Raw genomic sequence first — 25,299 nt, 5'->3', positions numbered from 1 at the left:
AGAAAACAGATTTAATGCACTGAGAAGCACCACCTTGACCTTGGGGTTTGCTTTGTATCACTGTAAAAGGCTACCACACCTCTGCCCCAGGCTCCAACTGCAAATCTTGGCTGTCAGTATTCAGCAGGGCATCATTCCTAGTCAAGGAAACAATCTGACTACCTAGCTAAAGATCAAATGTGCAACTTATCACATCTTTGTCCTTTAATATGACTGGCTGGCAACTAGAAGTTCCTGCAGCATTTAATACATGGACAAAGTACTCAAACCTTGATTAAATAGTTCCAAGAGATACTGTTAAGCTAGTTACTGAAGCCAAATGAGCCTTCAGCAGATTTATTTTGAGAGGGAAAGCTGGCCACTTCTCCAGCTAAAAATATATTGTTAATCACAATAAACTGGGAAACTTGACCCATTGTCTATCTTGGGTTTTTTATGGAAAATAAGCTATGTGTGTGTATCTGTCTATATCCCATACATCTCACCTCACCCCCCCACACCCAGCTCTGGTGTGCAACTGAACTTACTTCAGACAGATTTGTCAGGATACAGAAATCTCAGTGATCATTCAGTTCCTTATGTAAGTAGGTTGTAGGAAGACGAGTTCTTGAAAAAAACCTTCTGTAATGGCCCCAAGTGTGGAAAAACATCTTGTATTACTAGACACCAGAAAATCCACAGCACCCTTCATGAATGTTCTGACCATTGGAAAAGCTCATATTCAACTCCCACCTCCTAGGACGCCAGTGTCTGCTAATTTTAAAGCAGATATCCATAGACAACCGGATTCTGTTAGTCTTGGAGGGTCGCAGAATTCTTTGTATCTATTATTCAGGGAAGAAAACAGGGACTTCTTTTTAATCAATAAGGCAGAACAAGAACATAGTGAGAGATCAATGTGCGCTTGAGCGAATATGGTTCAGTGCTACCAGCTGTCCAAAATAGCTCAAAAGGGGGCATGTCAAAATGACAGGCACTGCTGAAAAGAGTTGAGAAAAGCATCAGTGCTGGAAAAAATCTCAGGGGCATGTTGCAATCTATTAACTTTTAATGAAATCAGTAGATGACCTGCTGATTTGTGTTTCTTCTCAGCAAGGAGACTGGACTGCTGCTGTTCTAAAATCACAGTAGCATGAGCCAAATGACAGCATAGCCATTGACTGATTTCCTAGAGAACATCAAAATGGCAGTCTGCTCCTGCACAGCTTCTTCATTCTGTCTTACCGAGCAAAACACTTCTTACACTTCAAGTAAATGAATTGCAGTACAAAGTTGTGGAGAAAAGCTGATGCCATCCTAACCTTTAGAAAAGGGAGATTGAGCTAGATAAACTCTAGCTCTTGAACTTTGTAGGAGTCACCATTGGTACCATTAATTTGGAATTCTCTTTTTTTTGCCAGGATTTCTCCCATCAAATGTGTTTTTATAGCTTGCTTTTTTGTGTTGTATTCATACCCTGCCATTCACCATAGCATCTAGATACAGACTTTAACATCTCACATTTCAGATTGTTTTTCCTTTTGCCTTACATCTTAAATGCTAAACATGTATGCAGTTTTAGTCCCATTTCCATCACAGATGGAGGCTCTGAAATCCTCAGTCCCTTTAAGAAATGTGAAGCACATACTAACCCATTTCCTAAGACATACTTTTCAAGGTGCTCATTGTCTCCACTTGAAATCAGTCTCTGTTGCTCAGCAATCCTTTCCTGACATTTTAATTTTATTTTTAAATGTACAATTTTTAGATTGCTTCCCCTAAACATGTGTTCAGTCAAGTGGAGTTAGCAGGCAAAAAGGATTTCTCATTAAAGATGATAAAAACCTGACCTGACAAATAATCACTAAACCCTAGTATCTTAAGGCCTTGTGCCAAGAAGAAGAGGTATCTTTTATAGTATCAGAATCTAATATAAGAAGAATGAATGTCAAGATAGTAAACCCAGTTTACATAAATCATCTTAAATAAGCTATAAAACAAGATAGGACAGGAAGTTTTATAGAGTTGTTATGAAATTAATCATAAAGGTTTGGTGCCATCGGTTACCTGGGATGTGTTAATGACCTCAGAAAACATCCTGGATTGTCTTATTGGCCTTGCAGTATGAATATAATTTAAAAAAATAATAATTAAAAAATCTATTAGACTTCTGCTCTAGGAAATGATTCATGGTTAAAGTGCAGGGAAAATAGCAGATGAAAGCTACCAAACAGCTTTTTACTAGAAACTTCTAACTGTAAAGCTTTGGCCATTAGTTCTCTGACATTTTGAGGTTTGGGTTAGTTGTTGTGGGGGTTTATGGGGATTTTTGTGGCGGTGTTTTTTTAAACCTGTAAATACACCATTTCCTGGGTATCCTCCCCTAGTCTCAACAAGGTTCCCTAGCCCACTTTCTCCCAGCTGGGAAATGACCCACCTTCACAGGAGCTGACAACCAACAACTGTTTGCTGATATAAGCAGTGCAGACAGCTCTTTGCAATGTTTGTAGCATATGTGGCTCTTGGGTCTTGCTGGTGCACAGGAATTACACTGATTTAACGAAACAGATTTCTAGGACCTTACACAGGATAAGCTTAAAGCAACCGATAGGCTTAACTACCATGCTGAATCAGGGCTAAGGCTCTGAAAACATCATTTAAGATGGAATAATATGAATACAGCTTTATGTTGCTAAGCTTAAAGCGTGCACTGAAACTTAACCCTTCCATCAACCACAAACTGCCTTCTTGTTTAAGAAAAGCTTTGCATGTATTCATCAATGAGCAGGAGCTTCTGATTGTTAGTCTTTTATTAAATCAAAGAAGGAGCCAGCTTCCACTCAGGGCTGCTGCGGCCAATGGCCAGAGGTTCCCACTTACAATAAAAAGCTTTTCCTTCATATTTCACCATAAAAATACTGGTTGGGAGAACAGGTTTCCTCACTTATCTGACTCTTGAACAGACCCCTTGGAGCAAACCAGAATTCCTTTTCTTTATAAAATAAGACCTCCAGTTGGACATGCTATCGTTTCTATTGGTTTTGATGTTACAGGTATCTGTAACATCATTACCTGTAGTTAAGTCAGCCCAGTACTCTTAGAGTCAATGAGTACAGAATTATAAGACATTCTTTCTGTTCATATGGCATTGACAGACATTAAAAATTTGAGCAGAAATTTTCCATGTCAGGACTTTCCCTCAGGCTGATTCTTTTTAATTTCAACAAAAAACATTTTTTCTTCTTCTGTTTCTCAAAATGAAGTTACAGTAAAACTGGTCTACCCTGATCCATGCCTCTGCTGACTTCTTTATTTGGAAGGAAGGACTTTGCATTTTGGTAGAGGTGTCAGCTGGTAATTTTGTGTCACCCTGTGGAAGATGCATATAAATTGAGCAAAACTATGGGCCTCAGAAGCGTTTAGTTCATAGAGGTTGGTTTCTGCAGAAATACTCCATACCGAGGAGGAAGGGGCCAAGTTTGACTTTTTCTCATCACAATATCAGGGCCCTTGCTTTGATGTAGCAGCAAAACTGAGAGGAATAAAATGCCTCTCTTAGAAGCTTGCTGACACCTCCACCTTTTCCCTGCTCCTCTCAGCCACATCCGACAACCCAGGCAGAGGTGATGAGCAGCCAGTGCAGGATGTGAAAAGCTGGATCCGCAGTGTTCGTAATGGAGGCATCTGGGTGGAGAGGTGACTGGCTAGGAAAAACTGAACTGGAAGGGAAACTAAGATGGGGATGGTGATGGACTGGGAGGAAAGATACTTGAGAGGTGGGGGAAAGACACAAAAGGTGATCTGGGTCCAAGGAAAGCTGGAGGAGGATAGAAACAAGAAGTAGAAGAGGCAATGGATACTTACCTTGGGATACAGAAACATGTTAAAAGCATTTTGGCGCTATTAAGTCAGGAACAGAAATGAGGAAATGCCAGAATGAAGGTTTTCAGTAATGCAGCTTCCCAACCATAACATCCTATTAACACAGAGGATTTTATTTTCTCTGTAACGTTTATTGCTGGTAGTACACCTTCAGCATAGTGAGGAAGGTAGCCAGAGACTCCTTTAACGAGTGTGGGAAGAGAGCCATTAAGTACCATCTTAACTGATACCTGTTTGCACATCCCTGCTAGTTATAGAGAGCCTGTCCAGTTATTTTTTGAAGGCATGCATATTTTGTGAGTTTGGCTTTTCCATAAGAATTAGATTACATTATTTAGTGGAAAAACAATGAGCAGAGGGTTTGACAATATGAGAATAAGCTAATGTTAAGATTAAAAAATGCATAAATATACTAAGAAGGTACAGTACCTCTGGTATAGTTCCATTACAACTTCAGAGTTATTACTGTTTTTCTGCCCATAGATCTCAAATTAATTTCTACTATTTATAAAATCAGCCTCACAAAAATGTAGTGGGTCAAGTTATGGTGATTTTGATAAAGATTAAAGCAAGTTAGTCCGAGGAAGTAAAAAAGCTACCCATTCTGATTTGTAACAGTCTTTTCCCTGCTGAAATGATGGGAGAGTGCCAAGTTTGTCTGGGTTCTGTTCCCAGCTCTGCCTTTGATATGCTGGGCTTGTCAGCAGGTATCTCACGAAAAATTACCAAAAATTTCCAAATCTCATTTCCCTTTGTAGCATCATGAGCAATTGTTTGGGACACCCAAACCTGACGGCTGTTTTTTGAGCGTATTTCGTCCAAACTTTTCCATGCTGTAGTTCACTCCTTTGTAAAATGTTTTAATAATCCGTGGCACATAGGCATAACTAATGTTTGGATTATATTTGGAGCCAGAAGAAAAAAGTTCTTTCTTCAGGCAGCTACCTTTCTAACACTCTGTTTCTTTTCTGTACACTGCAGGCTGCGAACCCATCCCTGTAAAGTACCTCCAGTGGAGCAATATAGAGTCTATTGTGGCTGTGGTCTTTTCCTGCCTGGGGATCCTGGTCACCATGTTTGTCACCCTTATCTTTGTGCTCTACAGGGACACCCCTGTTGTCAAATCCTCCAGCCGGGAGCTCTGCTACATTATCCTTGCTGGCATCTTTCTGGGTTACGTCTGCCCTTTCACCCTTATAGCTAAACCCACCACGACATCCTGCTACCTCCAGCGCCTTCTGGTGGGTCTCTCCTCTGCCATGTGCTATTCTGCCCTTGTGACCAAAACCAACCGCATTGCCCGCATCCTGGCAGGCAGCAAAAAGAAGATCTGTACCCGCAAGCCACGTTTCATGAGCGCCTGGGCCCAGGTGGTCATTGCCTCCATTTTGATCAGCGTGCAGCTGACACTGGTGATCACGCTGATCATCCTGGAGCCCCCGATGCCCATCCTCTCCTACCCCAGCATTAAGGAAGTTTACCTTATCTGCAACACCAGCAACTTAGGCGTCGTGGCTCCTGTGGGCTACAATGGACTCCTCATCATGAGCTGCACGTACTATGCCTTCAAGACTCGCAATGTGCCTGCCAATTTCAATGAGGCCAAGTACATTGCGTTCACCATGTACACCACTTGTATCATCTGGCTGGCCTTTGTGCCTATCTATTTCGGGAGCAACTACAAGATCATCACCACCTGTTTCGCAGTGAGCCTGAGCGTGACAGTGGCGCTGGGGTGCATGTTCACTCCTAAGATGTACATCATCATAGCCAAGCCCGAGAGGAACGTCCGCAGTGCCTTCACCACCTCAGATGTGGTGCGTATGCATGTCGGGGACGGCAAGGCACCTTGCAAGTCCAACACTTTCCTCAACATATTCCGGAGAAAGAAGCCAGGGGCTGGAAATCCAAAGTAAGTGATTGACTGCAGGTACACATCTATCTGTGTATGTCCCTCTCTTTGCCATCCTCTCTTGGTTGACTGTAGTCTGCTGAATAGTAAGGTATGTAACAGTTTTTCATCTCATGTGTAGCCGAAAAGGTGGAAATGATCCTTTAGGTCTAAGCCTCAGGTGGATTTTGACATGTTGCTTCTTCTTTTCTCTCCTGCTCTAAAGGCAGCCCTGTACACAGCTCCCTCCACCTCTGGGTCAGGTCAGGCAGTGGCAAAGTAACCAAATTCCATTTGCAGCTTCTCCCATCTCTCCGTGCATGTGATGGGGACCTCACGCCCCTACATGTAGTTGCTCTGCGTTTTGTTCAGACTGAGGTGCTATTGTGGCCTTTTGGGAAAGGGGACCAGAAATCTATGTCTGAGTGGTTGTAAATCACATGTACTTGTCTGAGGCCACTGGGATGTGTGTGTGAAAGCTGGGGATTGAACATTAGTTTTTAAAGTAGTGTTTTGTGACAGTCCTCATGATCGTGATCCAAAAGCACCCTTTGTACTATCCCTATGCTCTATTTAATAGTCAGAATTATGAGCAATACTCTTAACCGTCATTCGTGTAAACTTGTCCATGTTCTCAAACACAGTGTTGGTGTGAAAGTTGCAGAAGTCAACTGATGGTGAAAATGTACTTGTATCCACATATATCGAACCTGTTATTTTCCTTGCTAATAATTAAAAGCAACCCAGCTGCAGCAGAGGGGGAGAGAGAACTGTTACTTCAAACAGCATCTCCCTGTGAGCAGCTGTCTGAACATTTGCATTCTTTATTATCTTATTGCTTTTTAATCTTTAAAGAAGCACCATAGGGCTAGACATGAGCTTAGATTATTTTTGTCCCAATTAAAAAAAAAAAAAAAAAAAAAAAAAAGAACCAGGAAAGTCTATATTTCCGAGCTTCCTGATAGAATTAAAATTAGCTCATTTCCAGCTCTTTGAGATCTGTAGGTTTCTCTGAGTCACTCAAGTTGGTTTTGATTCAGTTTGCATAAGAAATATTTTCCTATGTCCTGGAGATGGAGTGATAAGGATGGAGGTAATACTGTAGAAACCCCATGCTGTGCTCAGTCTTGCCTTTATGCTACTTCAATACTTTTTATTTTGTTGCCAGACAGTGGATCAGAAGAGAAGGGAATGGAGACATAAGTAATCCAAATATACAGCTCAGTGTGCCATGGAGGCCATGATAAGACTGCCGGCTCCTGAGCTAGACAGAGAGGGAGCTGGGAGAGGCAGGCAGCCCTGGGAGCCCCTCATGCAGGGAGATGGCCAAAAATCTCTGTAGCTCAAGAGCTTGAATTCCATGCAAATAAAAAGATGGAGCCTGATCCACCTTCCTCTGACTCTGTGGAAGTTAGATGGGGTCTTACATGTCTGTAAGAAACTAGAGTGATGTCTGCACAGCGTAGTCTCTGGCTGATGCTGTTGGTATCTTAAGATGATGTCTGATGAAAAAAAAAGGACTATTGAGGATTTTAGATAATGAGAAACTTAGTAACTAATTCTTTGTTGTGCTTACTGTTCTTCTACTTTCACAAAAAAAAAAAAAAGTACTTTAAAACAGCCAAATGCAATATATTTAGAATAGAGTTCATAATATGAGAAAATATTTCATCCTCTTCAAAAAACGATCTTCCCCCTCAGCACTGTCACCTTAAAAAAACCAAGAGGGCTTACCTGAGCTTTTTAGCCATGTGTTTGTTGCATCATTTTAATAAGATTTTCTTGACCTCTCTGTTAAGCCTGTGTGAGTTGTATGAAACAAAAAAGCCCTAAAGGGTTTTAAGGTGTTCTTCTTAACTGAAAGCTCAACACCTGGTTAATATGCTTTTTTGTCTCAGGTCAAGCCTCCAGATCTTTTACACAGCATAATCCCAACCTCTGACCTAAACCTCTTGTGCAGTTGCTGCTATGTTCTTCACCTAAAGGAGCACAGATGCGGAGGCATGCTAGGCTTGACAGCGTGCTCTCTGTACATGGGCATGAAGAACTGAAAGCAGTATAGTACACAGACATGCAGCTTTGGAAATAAAGTCACAAGACAGCATAAAAAGTCGTTTGAGGGCTTTGGAGGGTATTTTAGCTCCTAGCAGAGTCTATTGAAAAGCTTGGGAGGACATTGTGCTGACAGAGATAAAAAAGTGTGAGTCACTGAGGAAACCAAGAAGGAAAAAGTAGAATTTACTGGAGCCTTTGAAGCGCCTAGATAACTCAAGGTCCTTCCTGAAACAGGACTTGAAACTACTGGAACTTGCTTAATGCCTGCAGGAATGGCCTCCAGGCTGATTTTCAAAATTTTTTTCATTTCCTATCAAAATCTGAGATTTATTTGCCAGTTTTTCAGTAATTCAGATCCCAGAGTTTTTTGCTCTTCTTCTTGATTCTGTGATTGTCCCTCCCTATGGCCACATTTTTCTGTCTGTAAGTGGCCAGCAGTGCTTCACTGAAAATTGTTCTTTTCCAGCTGTCTTACAACAACTTCCCATCCATTTTCTTGTTCTTTCTTCTTTCTCTTCCTAGCTTGTTTTTCTTTATCTACTTTTCAGTTTTCATCTGTTTCCCTGTCTGTATCAAACCTCTCCTCTGCTAATCCAGTGAATTCCAATTTCTAAACAGATAAGTGGCATCCCTCTAAATTAAATTGGTGTGTAAATATAGAGTTAAATTGAGTTAGTTTTAAAAATGGAAACTAGTTTACATTTACAAGGGCAAGTCAAACTTATATAAGCCTTGATAAAGCACTCACATGTAATGTTGTGCTGTTAGTTTAACTAGTATAGCTTGGGGACTAAAGCAAGCCAAGACACTCTTTCTTTCTCTTTCCTAAAGTAGAGCAAAAGAATTAACGAGGGAAGTCTATTAACACAGGATCTATTAGTCAATTCAAAACCTTTAGCTACATCTGGTGCTGACACAGAGGTCAGAAAGTCCTCTTGAAAATGTCTGTCCCAACTGCATTACCAACGGAGTTTCAATGAAAATAAATTGTTTAGTAACACTGGTCTTCACTTAAATAACAAAGCATGCTGCCTTTACTGATCTGTTGCACTCTAAAGATGTTATGTGCAGTCATGAGGGTTTGAACTCTATCTTACTTGGTTGAATTAGACTATGAGCAATTACAGCCAGCACTGTTTTAAATAGAGCCGGTTGGGAACTTTCCAGTGGAATAAGTTTTCCATCAGAAAATTGTGGCACCTCAAAATATTTCATAGAATTGGGCTTTGCTGGTAGGGAACCTCTCTGGGCCAGGGTGACTTTCTTTTTTTTCCCATGGAAGGATGAAGACATTGGGAAAGTGTGAGGGAACTTTACCCCAACAGCCATTAGTTAAGGCACTCACTTAGCTTAAGAGCACCTTCTTCACTTCCCAGGTGAACGCGCTAAAACCGGACTGTGCACTGTCCCAGGGCAACCCTTTTCTCTCTGTTCTTGACCAGCATTGTGTCCTGGAATAGAGAAGAAAATCCTGATGCAAACCCTTGAGAAATACTTTGCATTATTCTGTGAGAGAGCTTGAATCTGGGTCTGAGAGATCCCTTGTGAGTATCTTCAGTACTGAGCTACTGTCAGTCTCTCCCTCTTGTCAAATGAATATTTAAATATATATAAAAAATGGAACATCTCCATCAGGAGAGATGTAGAGAGAATGATATCTGCTGCTTTTATTGAAGCTTTGTGGGGACATTTATTGTTAGAGTTTGCTGCTTGATGACATTATGAGATCCTGGCTGTTACAGGATGATGACATAGCAGCACTTTTTAGGAGAGCCTTTTTAATTTTTTTGTTGGTGTTTTTTTAGCTGTGAGATTGTAACTTTTGGATATGGATCTTGCTGTGATCATTAGCCTTGCTCTTGACCACAAATTTTACTTTGGTCTACGAGGGTCAATCAGCTTGAAGAGTAGCACTCCTGTACCGTGCCTGTACGATTGCTTCCCTGAGGAAGCAATGCTCCTTTCTGTACCACGTGCAGAAAAAATAACCAGTGTCATTGAAGATGCTGATCTTGAGGAGGGTTCAGGAAACACCTTCTACAGCCGCTGCTTCAGGTGGACCCTACTCAATGTGCAAGAGCCTGAAGCTAGCCCTGCAGCCTGCAGGTCTGTTGTGTTGTTTTTCTATAGTCCACACACACATTACAAATAGAGCCACACAGCAAGGCTCACCTCTTTTCCCATGCTTCCTGTGAGCTGCAGTGGCATGAGAAGGAGCAATGTTGCAGAGGCGACCACAGGGAATAAGTTCGTAATGAGCTCCAGGTTTGGCAGTGATGCTTAGTGGCTGTCTCGGTCTTCACATATAAATGATTTTAAATGGATGGTTGAGACTCCATGTCTGGACACCATTTTAGTGCATTTTGAATCAGAGTAAGTAAGGATTAAGTTGTCAACATAAGTTGTGTAGCAAAATCTGTGTTGATAGGAAGGCCAACTAGCAAGACCTACTGAGTGGCCAGGACTTCATGTTAATGTGTAAGCCACCTGCTCTCCCCCTTGTAATTTTAATATATTTGCATTCAATTATTTTTCCTCCAGCTGTCTGCCCTCAGAAATGAATGGCTGTTTTTAAATATTTCCAAACATGTACTTTTTATTTATCTTTTTAACATGTTTTGGCAGTCCATACCTCTCGGCTGCTCTCACAGGCATCTGGTCTAAGCAGTGTCCAGGCAGACACCTGGGCCAAGGATCTCTCAACTGGCTTTATTTTATTCCAGTAAAAAGTGTCTACTTTGTGTCCCCTAGTACCTTCTCCCTGCTTCCTTTACAGGAGCATGTTCCTGTTCTTCGTCCTCTCTCCCTCTGTACTGGGTCCCTACATACAGTTTTTTAACTGGGAATCAGGTTTCTCGGTTCTCTCTAGTAACACGTGTCTGTTCCCTTACCAAGGCGTAGGGAACCATCTGCTTTTTTTGTCTTGCCAGTTAAAAAATCATCTCCAGGTATTCTTAAGTTACTGTTTCTCTTCAAACTGACGTGCTGAGTCGCCATTTCATCTTGAGCAAGCCGTGATGACGTGCCGTGTTTTTCTGGGACTCATTTCACTTGGCGACTCGCAGTCCAAAAAGGCTTTTGGGTTTCTCAGCTCCTTCATTTTCAAAGCCTCCCACAGCCACGCAGTGAGGGGAATCTTAGCATAAGTACGGCCAGAAGGCAGGACATTTTGTTTCACTGTTTTTTTGTGGTGGTGGGAGGAGGCAAATGAACAGTGCAGCATGGCAAGAGTCGGAGCTTCCAGAAACAGAGTAAATGTTCAGCATGTTCAGTTGCAGTGATACAAATGAAGATCTTTTACAGCCTCCAACCCGAGTGCCTCGCCATAGGAAGAGATGCTCAGGAGTATTCCCACTTCTCGCTCTCACGTTACTAGCCCATGCAGTCAATATGCTATCTTTAATCAGAGGCTATGGAGGCAAGGGGGGAGGGCAGAGAAGTGTGAACAGAACACATGAAAACACTTTTAATGTAAGTGAAACAATGGCTTTTGTCCTTACCTCTGCAGGCTAAAACGTGTGAAATCGAACAAAATCAATCTCAACCTGGCACTGCCACACAGGGAATATTTCACTCTGGCTGGTTGAAACGCATCGAAAGATCTGAAACAAGAAGATTTAGTGCAAAGTGCAAGGAGAATTAGTAATAACTGGTCACTATTGTACCTTCTCCTATAAAAGAGAATATATTGTTAAACTCCTGCACTTCATGACACAAGCCCAATCTGAGAAGTCTACAATATATTTTATTTTCTTTCATCTTAAATTGCATCACCTAGCCTGCAGCACGTAGGAATTATCTTTAAATGCTTGTTGTACAGATTACTGTCTAGCGTAGTTCTATCTTCTTACAGCATTGCCAAACCAGTATAGAGACAATTACTGAATCTAATAGGAAATGGTGGGCTATCTTGCGTTGCAATTTAGAAAACTGATGCAGTGGTTAAATTGCTCGTGTCCTGTGGTAGTATTGCATACACAATAAGACAGCCCTTTATTTTTACCATTACAGACCTTGGAAAATACCAAATTCCAAGGCACTTTCAAGAAGGCCCTTAAATCTGCTAGGCCTACACAGTCATTGTGCCAAGGCTCATCCCGGAGCAGAAAGGTGTATTATGGAAGAGGGTTTTGAAATGGCAGAAAGGTTGTACCCTCCTGCAAGTGGGAAATAATACAAAGATGAAAAAGAAACAAAAAAGCTAGTAGGAGAAATGATACAGAACAGGTTAGGTTGTTTATTTAAATAATTTCTTTGTCAATGTATGTCTGATCTCTCCATTAACCTAGCAATAAAATGTTGATGTCCAGGCCCTGTTTTCAGTCCTGACCCTGTAGAGAGGTGGCACCGTGGGCTGCAAGGCACAATGCTGGTCACAGCATGGGGCTCCACAACCACAGGGCACTCGGTTCACCCTTGCGTCCCACCCAGGGCATATCGTGGAGGAGTCTGCTTCCTTCGCAGTGCAGATGAAGAAGTGGCAGCCCTGGCGTGGCTCCCTGGTGCCACCCTGGTCTGGCCCCACTCATCTCCCCATCACAGCCCTCCCCGCATTTGCCTAGCTTCTGTATGCAGCGTAGTCCTTCATCCCTTTTCTGAGGTTGCAGTGCATTTTGGGGAAAGCATCTTGTACGCTCACAAGGATAGTTGAAGGGTTTAACGCCAAACATCTCTCTCAGCAGTTGGTACGTTTGCTGGCTTTGCTGGGCTATTTATTGGGCTTAAACTGTTAATGATTTTGTGGACACATAGCACTGTGACAGGTAACAGCTCTTACCCAGTTCTCTCGTGCACATGATGTGAATTTCAAATAAGAAAATTCAACAGACTCAGTCAAGCTGCTCAGTCCTTGTCAGTGTATTGATTTAAAGTGAATATTTAAAACTCCTGGAAGACAGTTACATGTTTCCAAAGGGACTCTTACAATTGATGCTAAAGAAGTGGAAAGAAACACAAAATAAGGGAGTCTGAAACTTCATAATCCAATAGCAATCTCTTCTAGCCCCGCTGCAGGGTTGTCCATTAAATTTGAGATATGTAATTACATCTAATATTGTCCTCCATAGCCTTGAATTTGCATTTGCTTTAATAGACATGAGGTAGTTCTGGCCCGTGCACCAAAATAGCACAGAATAGGTGATAAATAACTCCGAGTTGTCACACTTCCATTTTTTCCAGTTATTTCAATGAATACTGAAAATCATATTTATGTAAAAAACAGGCATAGCAAATGTATGTACCAAATTATCTATCTGTGTATATATGTGCAAGATAACTGGTCTGGAGGTAGAGAATTTACTTCTTCCTTCTAATGAGAAATGAGGGGCAAGGTTGCATAAGGCACTGTAAGTTTTCCTTTCAAATTATCCCAGCTAAAGGGAGTCTCAGCACATGCATAACTAATCACATGTCTCTCCTAAGGCAAGCTGAGGAGAAGGAGCGGGGACAGATACACAATATGTTTGGGTCGACTGTCATCAAGTACAAGCCAAGAGGTCTGGCAGTTTAGGCTTATTCCTCTGGGTTTCCTTCTGTGACCAAACAGAGGCTGCCCGAGGCTACATTTAAGAGAAAGAAATTAGAAAAGCAATGAATTTCTGCAGTGGCCTCCCAGTAAGAGCAGTGGGGATAAACTCCCCTCAGACAAACCCCCAGTTTATACTGAATTGGTTTACAGGGCACGGTACCTGCACCCTGGGCTCCCATCCAGACTTCTGCTTCTTTGTCACCAGTCAGAGCCACATTTTATTTGGATGGTCCCTTTAGGTGAAAGGGCTGTTGTGTAAGGTTTTATGTAATTTCCTCCCTTCCTCAGAAGTTCCCAGTCCAGGGCAGTTTTGCCACTTTCTTTTCATGGATATCCACAACTCTGTTCTCCCAGGGGAGTTTGACAGGACATAAACCCAAGGAAAGGTCTCTGAATGCAGCCTGGTTCTTACCAAAGGACTCCCAGAGAACTTCGCTTTACAGCTTCTTCTTTTGTTTTGCTGCTCTCAAGATGCTGAATCACAAAACATTGTTTTACTTACGGGCGCTGCTGTAGCACCAGGCAGCTTTGTATAATGAATTTCAATACTTAAACACAATGATGCATAGATACACAATCACATCAGAGGGGTGCTTTACAGTTATATACCACAATCTGCTTCCTGACTGAAGGGAAGCAAAGGCAGTACTACAGAAATCCTGGGAAAGACTAGTATCTTTCTTGGCATAAAAACACAGGAATAAGGACACCACTTGTAATTTAATTTCGTGCTTGACTGGATCACTTATTACATTTCCTTGTATTTTTGTATTTGTATATATTATTTATTGCATTTTTATTCTGAAATGTAGTTATAACAATCCAGTTAGAATGCTACAGATATACACCAACTCAACAGTGAGCGATACAAACAATTGCGTTCACGTGTAGGTATAAGCAAATGATGTTTATCTGCTTAGCACCGTAATCTCATGTTGTTTTGGTTAGCATTCTCTCTGTGAGAAAAATAAGGAAGAAATCTTGTCCTTTTAAGAGTGCCATGTAAATAAATAGGTGCTAAGGGTTACATCCAGATAAGGAGCTAAAAACCTGGATATTTGCCTATATTACATATAGAAGACAGGCTCCAACTCTCATAAGCACATACTTAGGAAAAAAAAAACCCCACCCACCAACCCATGTTTAAGAGTTGGGTGGTCTGAAATATCATTTTTAAATGCATTACAGCTATTTATTTATTTAATTCAGCATTTTAAAATGGAAATAAGAACTAAAATACAAGTCTCCTAGAGGCAACTTCAAGATTTTTTAAGCCAAGAATGCATTTTACTTCCTTCCAGTCCTCAAAGGTGTGATGTTTCAGCCCTGTGCCTCAGTTATTCACGTCCCCTCAGCAGAAGCAAACAGCTGTGACATTTCATGATCACATGATAATTCATGTAGAAATACTTGCTAGAATAAACACACAGGATATTCTGCAAGTGTTTATTCTGCAGGGATCTCTCGGCCACCTTGTGATTTCATACATCTTTGAGCTAGTTTAGAGGTGAACAAAAGTCTGGGTACTGACGAATATCATGTGGATCTCTGATATTCTCTATGTAAGGAGAAGGCTATAAAACATCACAAGAACTATACACAGCTATATACAGCTAATACAGGTGTTTGGTTTTTTCTTCAAATTAAGATGTAGTCTGAAAAATATTCTTGATTCATCCCAGCAATTCAGTGCAAAGTTACTAATGTGAAATGTGGAACTACTGCAAATTTATTCAATCCTTTTTCATGCTTAGGGACACACAAGCACATAAGAACCCAAGAAGAGGACAGCACTCTTGGATGGCACTTGTTTCACTGATGTGAAAGGCATCTCACGTTCTGGCTTGTTCACAGAGCTTATTCCTGTCTTCAGTGAGTGCTCCCCTTTGCTCAGGGATGCCCCACAAAACAAAACACTGCAAGACGAACTGCAGGTGCTGCAAACACATGCTGACAGAGCGCCTGATTTTTAGCTTTAACTTATAGGCAAATCACACTCCCAGAGAGAGAAGATGGCCCACCTCTGTTACGGGACTGTAGGCGTGTATGGTTTTCCACCCTGTTGGCAATTAAACTGTCTGAGCAGGGTTTTATCCTGATAATACAGTGGTAGTCTCAGTCCACTATTGCTCTGTGTTTCATTAGAGAAGTATCTTCAAAGCCCGTGGTGGATGGCGCTAGTACATACAGGTTTTTTCCTCTGTGGGAAGAGGCCCGCACATTGCTCTGTCAGTTGATCAGTAATTTGTTTCCAAACAAATTTGTCAGGATGATGCCAGCTGTCACCAAGGCACAAAGACCTGACTATCCTGACTTATATCATCACTGTAATTAGGAAATGTTCTCCAAACCTCTTCCCTATCCTAAGGAAGGATTTGAAAAAATTTCTCACTAGCAGTAGCTCAGTTTAGCTCGCCCACTATTTGTGCTTCCAGAGCTGGGAGTATTTTTGACAATGGGGTTTTTACTAAACTTTGGAAACAGAAGTCAGGCAGTTTCATCTTACACATGCCTCAACAGCATGAACCACTGCCAGTTGCACTAGCCTTTGTGAGACCACAGCCTGCACACCTTTGTGCCTTACCATCAATCAGCAGCAGCTGAGTTCCAGTTATTACAGGGACAGGACACAGCACACTAGCCAGGCACCTACCTACAGAAGCCCATTTTTCTTAAAATACCCCTGAATTCAGACACATTCGTTTACAAACACCTGTACTACCTCCTACAACATTTAATACCATCCTAATTTTTCCATTCTTCACATTACTTTCATAGAACACAGAAGATGCAGAGACTGGTGCTGGATATGATGTGTGGCAAAGCAGAGGCTAACTTCTTCAGTCCAAAGTCTGGATGTAGTCCTTGCTAATGCCTGTCCCACAGCTGTTTGTAATGGAGCAACTTACTTTCTTCTCTTTACTTTTGCCTATGGTGATTTAAGAGTTGTAAAGGGAAGAGAGGAATTTTAAAATCTCCCTCTTCGCTTCCTGCTTGAATTTGATTATTATTTTTTTTAGCTAGTATGGTTTTCCATCTGTCCCAGGTGCGATGAGAACCATTCACACCCAGAGCAGAGACCTGACCACATTTTCCCCTCTTCTCCCAGTTCTTAGCTGTGTGGCCCAAGGACTCTGAATGGGCAAAATCAGCATTGCCAGGTCTTCGTTTGGGGTTTCCAGACCCAGGTCTGGAAGTCTGCAGAATTAATGTCCACACAGAAGACATTCACTGTCAAAGAGTCACTAATATTCACGGCCCATGACAGAAGTTATGTTCTCTGCTATGCCAAAGGACTCTAAGAAACCACTTTAAGTGTGGGTTGAAAAGGAGAGTATATTGTATCAATAGAACACCTGCCTCCACATTAAAGTTGTTAAAGACTATTTAATTTTTGAAATAACAAGTCAGCTAATTCTTCAGAGCATATATGTGCTCTGGCATTCAGCCTCCCACACCTGACAAGCATAGGTTAAAAGGCATCATCACTGTAAACTGTAAACAGTTGTGCAGGCTAGAAGTAATCACACAATTTGTCACCTTAAAGCCCCCTTGAAAACTAAAAGCTGTAGGTTTCTTGTTACTGCATTATAAACAATTTACCGTTTCTAGCTTATGGCTTCAGTTATCTCTTCTTAGGCTGTTTCCCCTTCTTTGCTCTGTGGTTTTTCTTTTGTGGCATGCAGGATGTGGTTTTCTTCCACCCTGTAAAATTAACCGTACAGAGAGAAAAAAAAGAGGGGAAAAAAGTGAATTATTTTCTGCTGGATTGTCCTTGAGCCAGATCTCAAAGTCAGATAAACATTAATGTCAGCACCAGAGAAAATGTCCCTGCTGCCCCTGGTTTGGGGAACAGGGGTGAAAGTTGTCCCTTTCAGCAGCAAATCATTAGATTAGCTTAGCTGTGTTGCAGCACTACAGCCAGAGACGTCAAAGCTGATCTTAAACTCTAGCAAAACAAGTGCCCCCTGATCTGATTCTAGCAGCTCCTCACTAGTAGGTGGTTTGCTGGTGTTTGCAGTTTCAGTCTGATCAGTCCCAGGTACCCACAGAGAATCAGAGGCTCAGTTTAAATGTCCGTCTGCAAGCCACCTTCTAGTTAGCATATCCTCCTTCTCTTTGCCCAGCACTATTAACCTTTCCTCATCCTTAGTGTGTTAAAGCCAGGAATGTCTGCTCTTGTTTTCTTACTTAAAGCTCTTGTTTTCTTACTTAAAGCTCTTGTTAGTCATCTTCTCTATTTCCATGGAAAATGTTTGGTTTATGTTCTCTTCTGGCCATTTCTTTTCAGGGCACAAGGCAGATCATTTCAGATGGTTCAGCTTGGCCTGTTTTGGCTGGTTTGCAAGCCTTGCGTTTCTAGATCAAGGATTGTCTGGAAATCGGGACTTATTCCACATTACTTATTTTTTTGCATCCCAAAGCCCCCTAAACCAGCCAACTAACCACACAGCCAGCAGCAAAATACCCCCAAAACAACCAACCAACCAATAAAAAAGCAAATCCCAAAGTCTGCATAGGCCCCCACGGAGGGATTATTTACCTTGAGCAGACTGACAAGGACTGACAAGGGGCTACGCTTGAAAGCATAGCTACAGCAGCACAGGCGACTGCAAAAAATGCCCGGGGAGCAGATTAAGCATGTGGGTGGCATTAACCCGGCCAAGGCCAGCCGTGGGCTGCAAGGGCTGGGCCAGCCACAGTGTCACCGGCTCTCATGCCCCAGGTGGCAGGTTAATGGTGTGAGCACGCAGGGACAGCCCCGCGGCTCTGCGAGGGTCCTTGGGAGCTTGCGTGTGTGGGCGGTGCAGGGTCCCGTGGGGTACAAAGCGTGGCCCCGGGCACCTCTGTGACCCTAGTCAGTTAGCGGTCCTTCCTCCTTTACTTTCTTTTATCCTCTGAAAAGTAAGGCTATACGCGTTTCTCAGTCCTTAGGGTTACACAAGTTATCTCAAAAATCTCTCCTGCCACCAGCCCGGACAGCCAAGAGATTTGCCTGCGGCTACTTTGGGCTATCATAGCCTGTAAATCCACAAATGCTTTAAGCTGCCCTAAGCCAGAAACGACACCCAAAGCCTTCCTTTACCCCACGCTGTCCCTTCACTTGTGCAGGGACAAGAGCCTGGACGGCCGTGCTGTGAACTGAAGCTGGGAACTGATCATATTTTTTTCCCCTTTCTTTTTCTGTCTTAGCTGTGACCCAGCTTAGTTGTCCCTGTCGTTCCCTGCCGGTTGATTGAGCAATTGCAGCAAGGGTTGTGCTGGCACGGAGGGAGGGCTGGAGCGCTCCCCTGGGCACGCAGCTGGCTGCTGCTGGCCCCCGGTGACCCGAAGCGCAGCCTCAGCTCTGTCTCCACCACACAGCTCAGCCCTGGGTCTTCCCGGGCATCCTGCTGGGACTGTGCTCTCCTTGGTGACCGTGACCCTTCTGTCCTCTTCGGCAGATGCTCACACTTCAACAGAGAGGGTGTGCTGTGAAATCCCTCCAGCTCCTCAGTCCTCCACGGGTGATAATTATCTGCATGTCTCGCTCTGCCTGGCAAGGGTCAATAGCCTCCCTCTGACTTGCAGTGCTCTTTGCTCCACAGCTCTTAACGATTTCTTTCTCTCCAAAAAGTGCCGCCGTGCCGTTGATTAGCATAATTAAGTTAAAACTCAGAGAGATTATTTCCAACTCGGACTTAGCTTGGAATTCAGGACTTGTGTTTTAAAAATGAATTTGTACGGAAAACCTGTCCATCTTCCCAACTTCATCTCTTGGCTTAATGAAATATATTACAGAAATCTTCCATCAGATCCTGGCTCATATAAAAGGTATTGAAAATTCAGTTCCTCTTCCTACAGGAAAAGGACATGGCCTTGCTTCTTTTTATGTACAAATCTTTTGATCCAGCCATGACAACTAGACATAAAACCTGACCTTTCAAGGACACAAGCATCAGAAGATGAACATATTTCTGCCTAGGAAGACGCTAGATTTAGAGAGGCAAGAGAATTTGGGATGAGTGTTTAGTTGAGCACTTTACTGACCTGGTTCTACGTACGAAGTGTGCTTACCTCCCCAGTTACCTTGCAGACTGCTAGAGGGTCAAGGAGGTGAAAAGCAGGCTAGAAAGTTTGTGGCGGTGTTGAGCTGTCCCTTGGGAGTGCGGAGGGCCGTCGGTCTGAATGCTGGAGCAGGAACTGCTCTAGGATGTGATGGCAGTGTGCCACAGGGCACACGGCACGAGGCTTCTCCTTTCCCGTATTAAAGCTAGGCATTATACATAAGTTCTTAAAAACTGGGGGACGATTCTGGGCTATCACTGTAAGTATCAGCACAACGTCATCATCACTTCTCTTGGATTTCCTCCCCGCCTTGCATTCTTCCTAATGTTATTGATGGTCAGTTGCTTCAGATTAGATTGTATCAGATCTGGGGCTGTGCTTTTCTGTATGTTTTTGACTGAGGGGAATGCGAAAGCTTTTCTCACGGCTCAGGCAACACCTAGAGTGGAGGATTTTCTGACTGTGCCTTTAGACGATAGGTAACACAGTGCCCTGTGCTTCTGTTATCTTGGACGCCAGACAGATTCACTCGATTTGTGTCTGTTTGGGGAGTCTGGTTGAGCAGAGAGACTAATTCCAGAGCAGAAGGTGAATGTTTCTAGTTTCACAGCTGTTCAGGTATAAAATATTACAGATAGCAATTTACACTTTCCTACAATCCTGACACAGCTGTTTGCCTTGTGGGATGATTCATTTGCACTTAAGAGAAAAAATAGGGAAAGGGTGACTCTTCCCTCACATCCTTTGTATTCCTCACTGCAGATTTCAACAGACCTGTTTCCTACTCTGTTCTGAGCAATTGGCTAGAAGCATTTTTCTGCTTCAAAGACCATAAAGTAAAGCAATTAATCCACTTCTTTCAGGAACCCTCTGCACTGCCACCCTGCTTCCTCTGCCAGACTCCCTGTTACTGCACCCAGGGGTTCGTTAGAAAGAAGTTCAGACACTTTCATGATGGTATGCCAACTCCTTGTTCGAATACACAGAAGATCCATCCTGCCTCTGGGCTCAGGGTACAAATAACCACTCAGCAGGAATTACCCTTGAGAAGACTGCCCCAAAAATAACCCATTAATCCTTGTGTTGTAAAGATGGGCAGGCTACCTAATTTTTTTGGTAGCCGGAGAAATGTACGTGAAGTGCCATCACTGCCTGCAAGGCTGAGAGGAAGAAGAGAGGATACATTGTCATACTTAAAAGAAAAAAAGAGAGGTACAGAGATCTGGGCACTAATTCTGAATCAGGGCTCTGCAGTATTAGCACACACTACTAGTAAGACAAAGCAAGCCTACAAAGATACTTCAGACTGAAAGCTTCAAAATCATTTATTATTATTATTTATGCAGTTGGCAACGATTTGATAATTGCAAAATAATTCACTGAAGAATAATCAACACATGCACTACATTTCCCATAACACTATAAATCTAAATTTCACTATAAATCCACATCCAAATTCTACTGAAGCATGAACCTTGAGATTTAGAGCTGATTTCTGTAGTGTGTGTGCTGTATATCACTGTATGGGGATCGCCCTTGACCTAGACCAAAAGGCAGACCACTGCTTTGATGGAGTTTGGCAGCATTTTAACAACAACGTCCTACAGAATGCAAACCTGGAGAGGCATTTGGGGGTTGCATACTCTATTACATGTAATATCTGGTTTTGATTTTGGCTGAGGAGCACAACTGCAGCCATAGTAAGAAAAGAGTTCACTGTATTTTGAATATGTTAGGAAGCATTTTGGACTGCCTGAGGAAGTGGGCTTCTTTCTTCCTTTCACAGAGGAGGATTTCATAACAAGACCTACAGTTGCCCGAAGCTTGGAGAGCAAAATGCTCTGAACTCACTCCAGAGATATATCTGAATAAGAAGAAATACTGGGGGGGAAACAAGGGCTGCAACTAAGCAAGCCAGAAAAGACAGCAAACTGCAGTAGCTGAAGGATGATAGCTGGCAAAGCCTGCTGACTCAGAAAGACTGAGGTCCCAAGTAGTGCTCTGAAACAAAAACTTCTTCCACCTTTTCCAGGGTCCCTGAGCAAGGTTCTCCATGGCTGTGTGCCCTCTATTGTGCATACAGCACTGCGCACGAGTGACATACATTTAGAACTGGATTTTTCTCTCAGATAATCAACTGCATGTTGCTACTTGTTTTGTGAAATTAGCTTCTGTGACTGAATAAACTACTATTTCTGACTTTTAACAAAGCAAGCACAGAAAGTAGAAACCTTTTTTATTCTCTCAATAGATGAAGAAAACTGGAGGTCTGTAGAAATGTTGGGTGTTCTGTTTAATCGGAAGCTTAATGATCTCTGTAACTTTAACAGGGTGTAGGAGAGAGCATGGTAGCTAAGTTCCTTATTATGACCACCTTTAAATTGTCAAATCTCAGAGATCTCGTTACACCTGGTAAGGAATTTAATTATTCTAGAGACTTCAAAGTGACTAGATTTACAAAATTGCTCAGCAGTATGTCTTATTTGTGTTTTATTCATAATAGTTCAGAAGTCATCTCAAGGCATCTACCTCTCCAAAATGGGTATGCATGTATTCTGTGTACATCACGCTGTGCTCCGGTGCTTTAGTATGTGGTGAGAAGAATGGCTTATTTGGCTCATGAGCAGCTGTACTGAGTATGTAGTACATGCACATACCATCCATGAATCTGTTGTTTTGAGGTAAATAGAAGTCTGGCAAGCATGCACTATGATTGTTTGATGGGGAGAAATGCTGAATTTTGATTTGCATTTTATTTGCAATACAATGACAATTTTTTTTGCAGAAATTCATTGATGCATTCCATGTGCAAAAATACCTGAGATTTTTGTCAAAGCACGCGCGTGTGTGTATATATTTTATTGATACTGGGGAAAACAAATGACAGTTTGCATCCACTTGATAGAGTAAGGAAGAAGAGAAAAATGAAGTGGAATTTGTCATATATTAATGGCCCAAACTGCAACCTGCAATCGCTTTTTGAATTACCACTGCAGATTGAGCATCTAGGAGACTATACATTTTGTGTCTACCTCAATAAGGCCAATGTTTTCTTGGGAGAAAAAAGCAGCACAAACAGTGAAATCACATGTAATGAAAGCTAGTGATTACTCAGCTAGAGTTCAAGAATAAAAGAAAGAAATCATTTAGAAAAGCAGATTAGGGCAGTAAGAGACACAGGAAAAAGCAGGAGCTGAGTATATAATAAAAACTCCACCAACAAAAACTTTGGGTGACGGTTTTGTAAATAAGATGCGAAAGGCAGATGCTCCTTTTTCATCATTTCACCCTGTGTTGAGAATACCAGGGGAGAAGTCCCTCTGACAGCTAGATGCACAGCAGCCCTTGCCATCTGGTATGCAAAGTGCATCAGGGCTCAGCAGAGGAAGCAGGAACGAACACCATGAGAAACTGTTTTAAACAGCACCGTGCTGGAGCCAAGGAGAAATCTATGTGGAAGTCGAGGTGATGAGGAGAAAAGATGGGAAAGCCCACAGTGACCCTTAGGCATAGGTCAGGTACAGGCACCCTATTGAGTGGTATAGCCACCATGTGTGCACATGTGTATAACCACTCACTGGGTGTCTTTTTCTTTTCAATCTTCAGGAAGAGGCAGCCAGAGTTCTCGCCCACCAGCCAGTGTCCGTCGGCACACGTGCAGCTTTGAAAAATCCCACACTGCAGTGAATGTGTAAGAGAAGCTGCATGACAAAGAGTGGTTTTACCCCTTGCTTTCTCTGTCTCATTGATTTATCATGTCTAATGATGGGACAAATGTGGTGCATGCCATTAAAGATGGGAAATTCGCTTATGTCCTCTGTTTTGCACAATGCCTTAACCTGATTGCCCAGGTGTGATGAAGAGGACACTGAATAATTTTTTTGCAGCTTTTACGTTTTTTTTTTTTAAAGCCTTCAATTTTATTTGTAAATGCCTACAACTTTGCAAAAACATCCTTTTTTTGGTACTAATTTTATCTTCTTTTTCCATTTAGCCAACATTTTTTTTTCTTTTTTACAGTTTTGCATGGAGATGACATTATCCTGCGTGCTTTAAACAACAACCTAGTGGCTGTCTCACAGCAAGATGCCTTTGCTGTGCACAGCTCTTGCTAACTGTCCTTTTTAGTGAACGTCTGCTGCAGAGCCAGTAGAGGGAACACAGAAAACATTGGTTTGGTGGGATTTACAGAACAGGGAAATCATGAGCAGGCGCATGTAAATAAAACCAGCTTAATCTGGGCTAGAAACAAGCAGTAGACCTAAAGTATTTTTAAACGGTAGCAGAGAAATTTTTTCTGTCACAGTTTCTGAAAGATGTTCTGATTCTGCATATTCTCCATTCAGTGAACAATAGCAAAGTTCAGCTCTTCAGAAACAAGAAGTGCAAATGCCGCCCTCCCTGAGCAACCACAAACCCAGTGGAGAAAACGTGCTAGCTGTTGCAGAAACAGAAAGGCCTTGCCTCGTTTCTCCTGGGACAGATTTATGCTCCTTTCCATCTGATAAACTGCAGATGTGAAACAGTCCTGCTCCCTGCCCCAGGGAAGGTTGTGCAGTGGCTGAGCGGAAAGCTGCCTGCGATCCACTGACGCAGCATTTTAAGCAGCACTGGCTGTCTGCGGCCAGAGATGCTCTTCAGCTCCTCTCATCAGTGACAAAGCATTCTAGCTCTGTCTATGTCTCTGACAGTCTATGCCATTTGTGGACAGGTAGCAATGATGCTAATTTGATCAAATCTGCCCCTCTGATTTGCAGATCAGAAGAAATACATACAATGCATTGTATATTTGGAGCAGCAGTGATGGTTTTACAGGGCCTGTGCAGCAACCAGATTTGCCACCCTGAAAGGCAAAGTTTACAAAGCCAGCGTAAGGAACAGTACAAACATTTTGTTGTTAGCTTCCAGTCCGACAACAACATGTCCTTCTTTTCTGATCTGGAACAAGTGCTGCAGATTCCCAGGGCACAGATGGCCAATTGTCTGTCTGGAAAGACTGATGATGAAATGGGAATCCAACACAGGCGTACCATTAGGAGGCAAGGGCGAATGCAACAACAGATTATATTCAAAAAGCATGGGGGTAAGCTGTAAAACTCCTGAGAACAGGGAAGGCTGAACCTCCTGCTTTTTGCATGACAGACCTTGGGATTTTTTTTTTTCAGTTTGGAAAAAAAAAAAATCCTCATCCACATGAGCTCCTGAGAAACACCTCTGGTGGGACCCCAACTGGTCAACGGGCCACCAAACGCTTGTGGCAGCTGCACAGATAAAAAAAGGCTTTAAAAAGCAGCGGAGCTTTTCAGACCTGCTGAGCGTGAAGCTTGCTATTCTGGCTTCTCTGCCCATCTCTGCCCCTCAGGCTTCCCTCTCCCTCCAGCCAGGGCTGATGCTTTCCGAGGCCTGGCAGTGCTGCGCTGTGGCCAGGGGAAGGGCACGTCCTCCATCAGCGACCGACAGCCTGCGTTCCCTGTAGCCACACAGCCCAGGCTGAGCAGTAGGTATGTGTCCGGCATATCACCAGATGCCCATCACATCCGCCTCGCCTCACGCCTAAGTCTCAGTCACCAGAACTGCAGCAGTTTGCGAGCCTGGATTTTCCCGAGGAAGCCCTGCTTCGCTACCCCAAATGCTAGAAATCACCACGGGTGCTATGGTTTCCCTCGCCTTCCAGTTACAAGCAATTAGATGCAGGGACTTGAAACTCTCCTGTGTTTTGATGTACACAATAGTTAGCATTGGTTATTGTGCTAACGTTGATCTCCGCTCTCCGTATGATCCTGGAGATGGTCAGAAATGCAGAATCGTGAAAATATAGAACCATAAAAATTTATCACTGTATTAAAAAACTCAGAAACATCAGCTTTGAGTTTCAGGGCTCTTTTCTTCTGAAGCTGCACATTCGTTACCATGGAAA

At 42.6% G+C, this 25,299-nt stretch overlaps 1 protein-coding gene across 3 annotated transcripts in view; it reads left to right on the top strand.

The window, feature by feature from the left end:
- The window catches only part of GRM1 (glutamate metabotropic receptor 1), a 194,312-nt gene that overhangs the window by 158,392 nt on the left and 10,621 nt on the right, over nucleotides 1-25,299 (top strand). For 2 of the 3 annotated variants that reach the window (XM_049800564.1, XM_049800565.1), the window contains exons 8-9: nucleotides 4,843-5,773; nucleotides 22,989-23,073. In XM_049800564.1, coding sequence (XP_049656521.1) covers nucleotides 4,843-5,773; nucleotides 22,989-23,049 — 992 coding nt within the window. In that variant the 3' untranslated portion in view covers nucleotides 23,050-23,073. The remainder of the gene's footprint in view (nucleotides 1-4,842; nucleotides 5,774-22,988; nucleotides 23,074-25,299) is intronic. The other variant, XM_049800563.1, reaches the window with a different exon arrangement.

Source organism: Accipiter gentilis, chromosome 5 (genome assembly GCF_929443795.1).
Source record: "Accipiter gentilis chromosome 5, bAccGen1.1, whole genome shotgun sequence".
NCBI classification, from domain to species: Eukaryota; Metazoa; Chordata; class Aves; order Accipitriformes; family Accipitridae; genus Astur; species Astur gentilis.
This window is presented reverse-complemented; position numbering and strand designations above follow the sequence as displayed.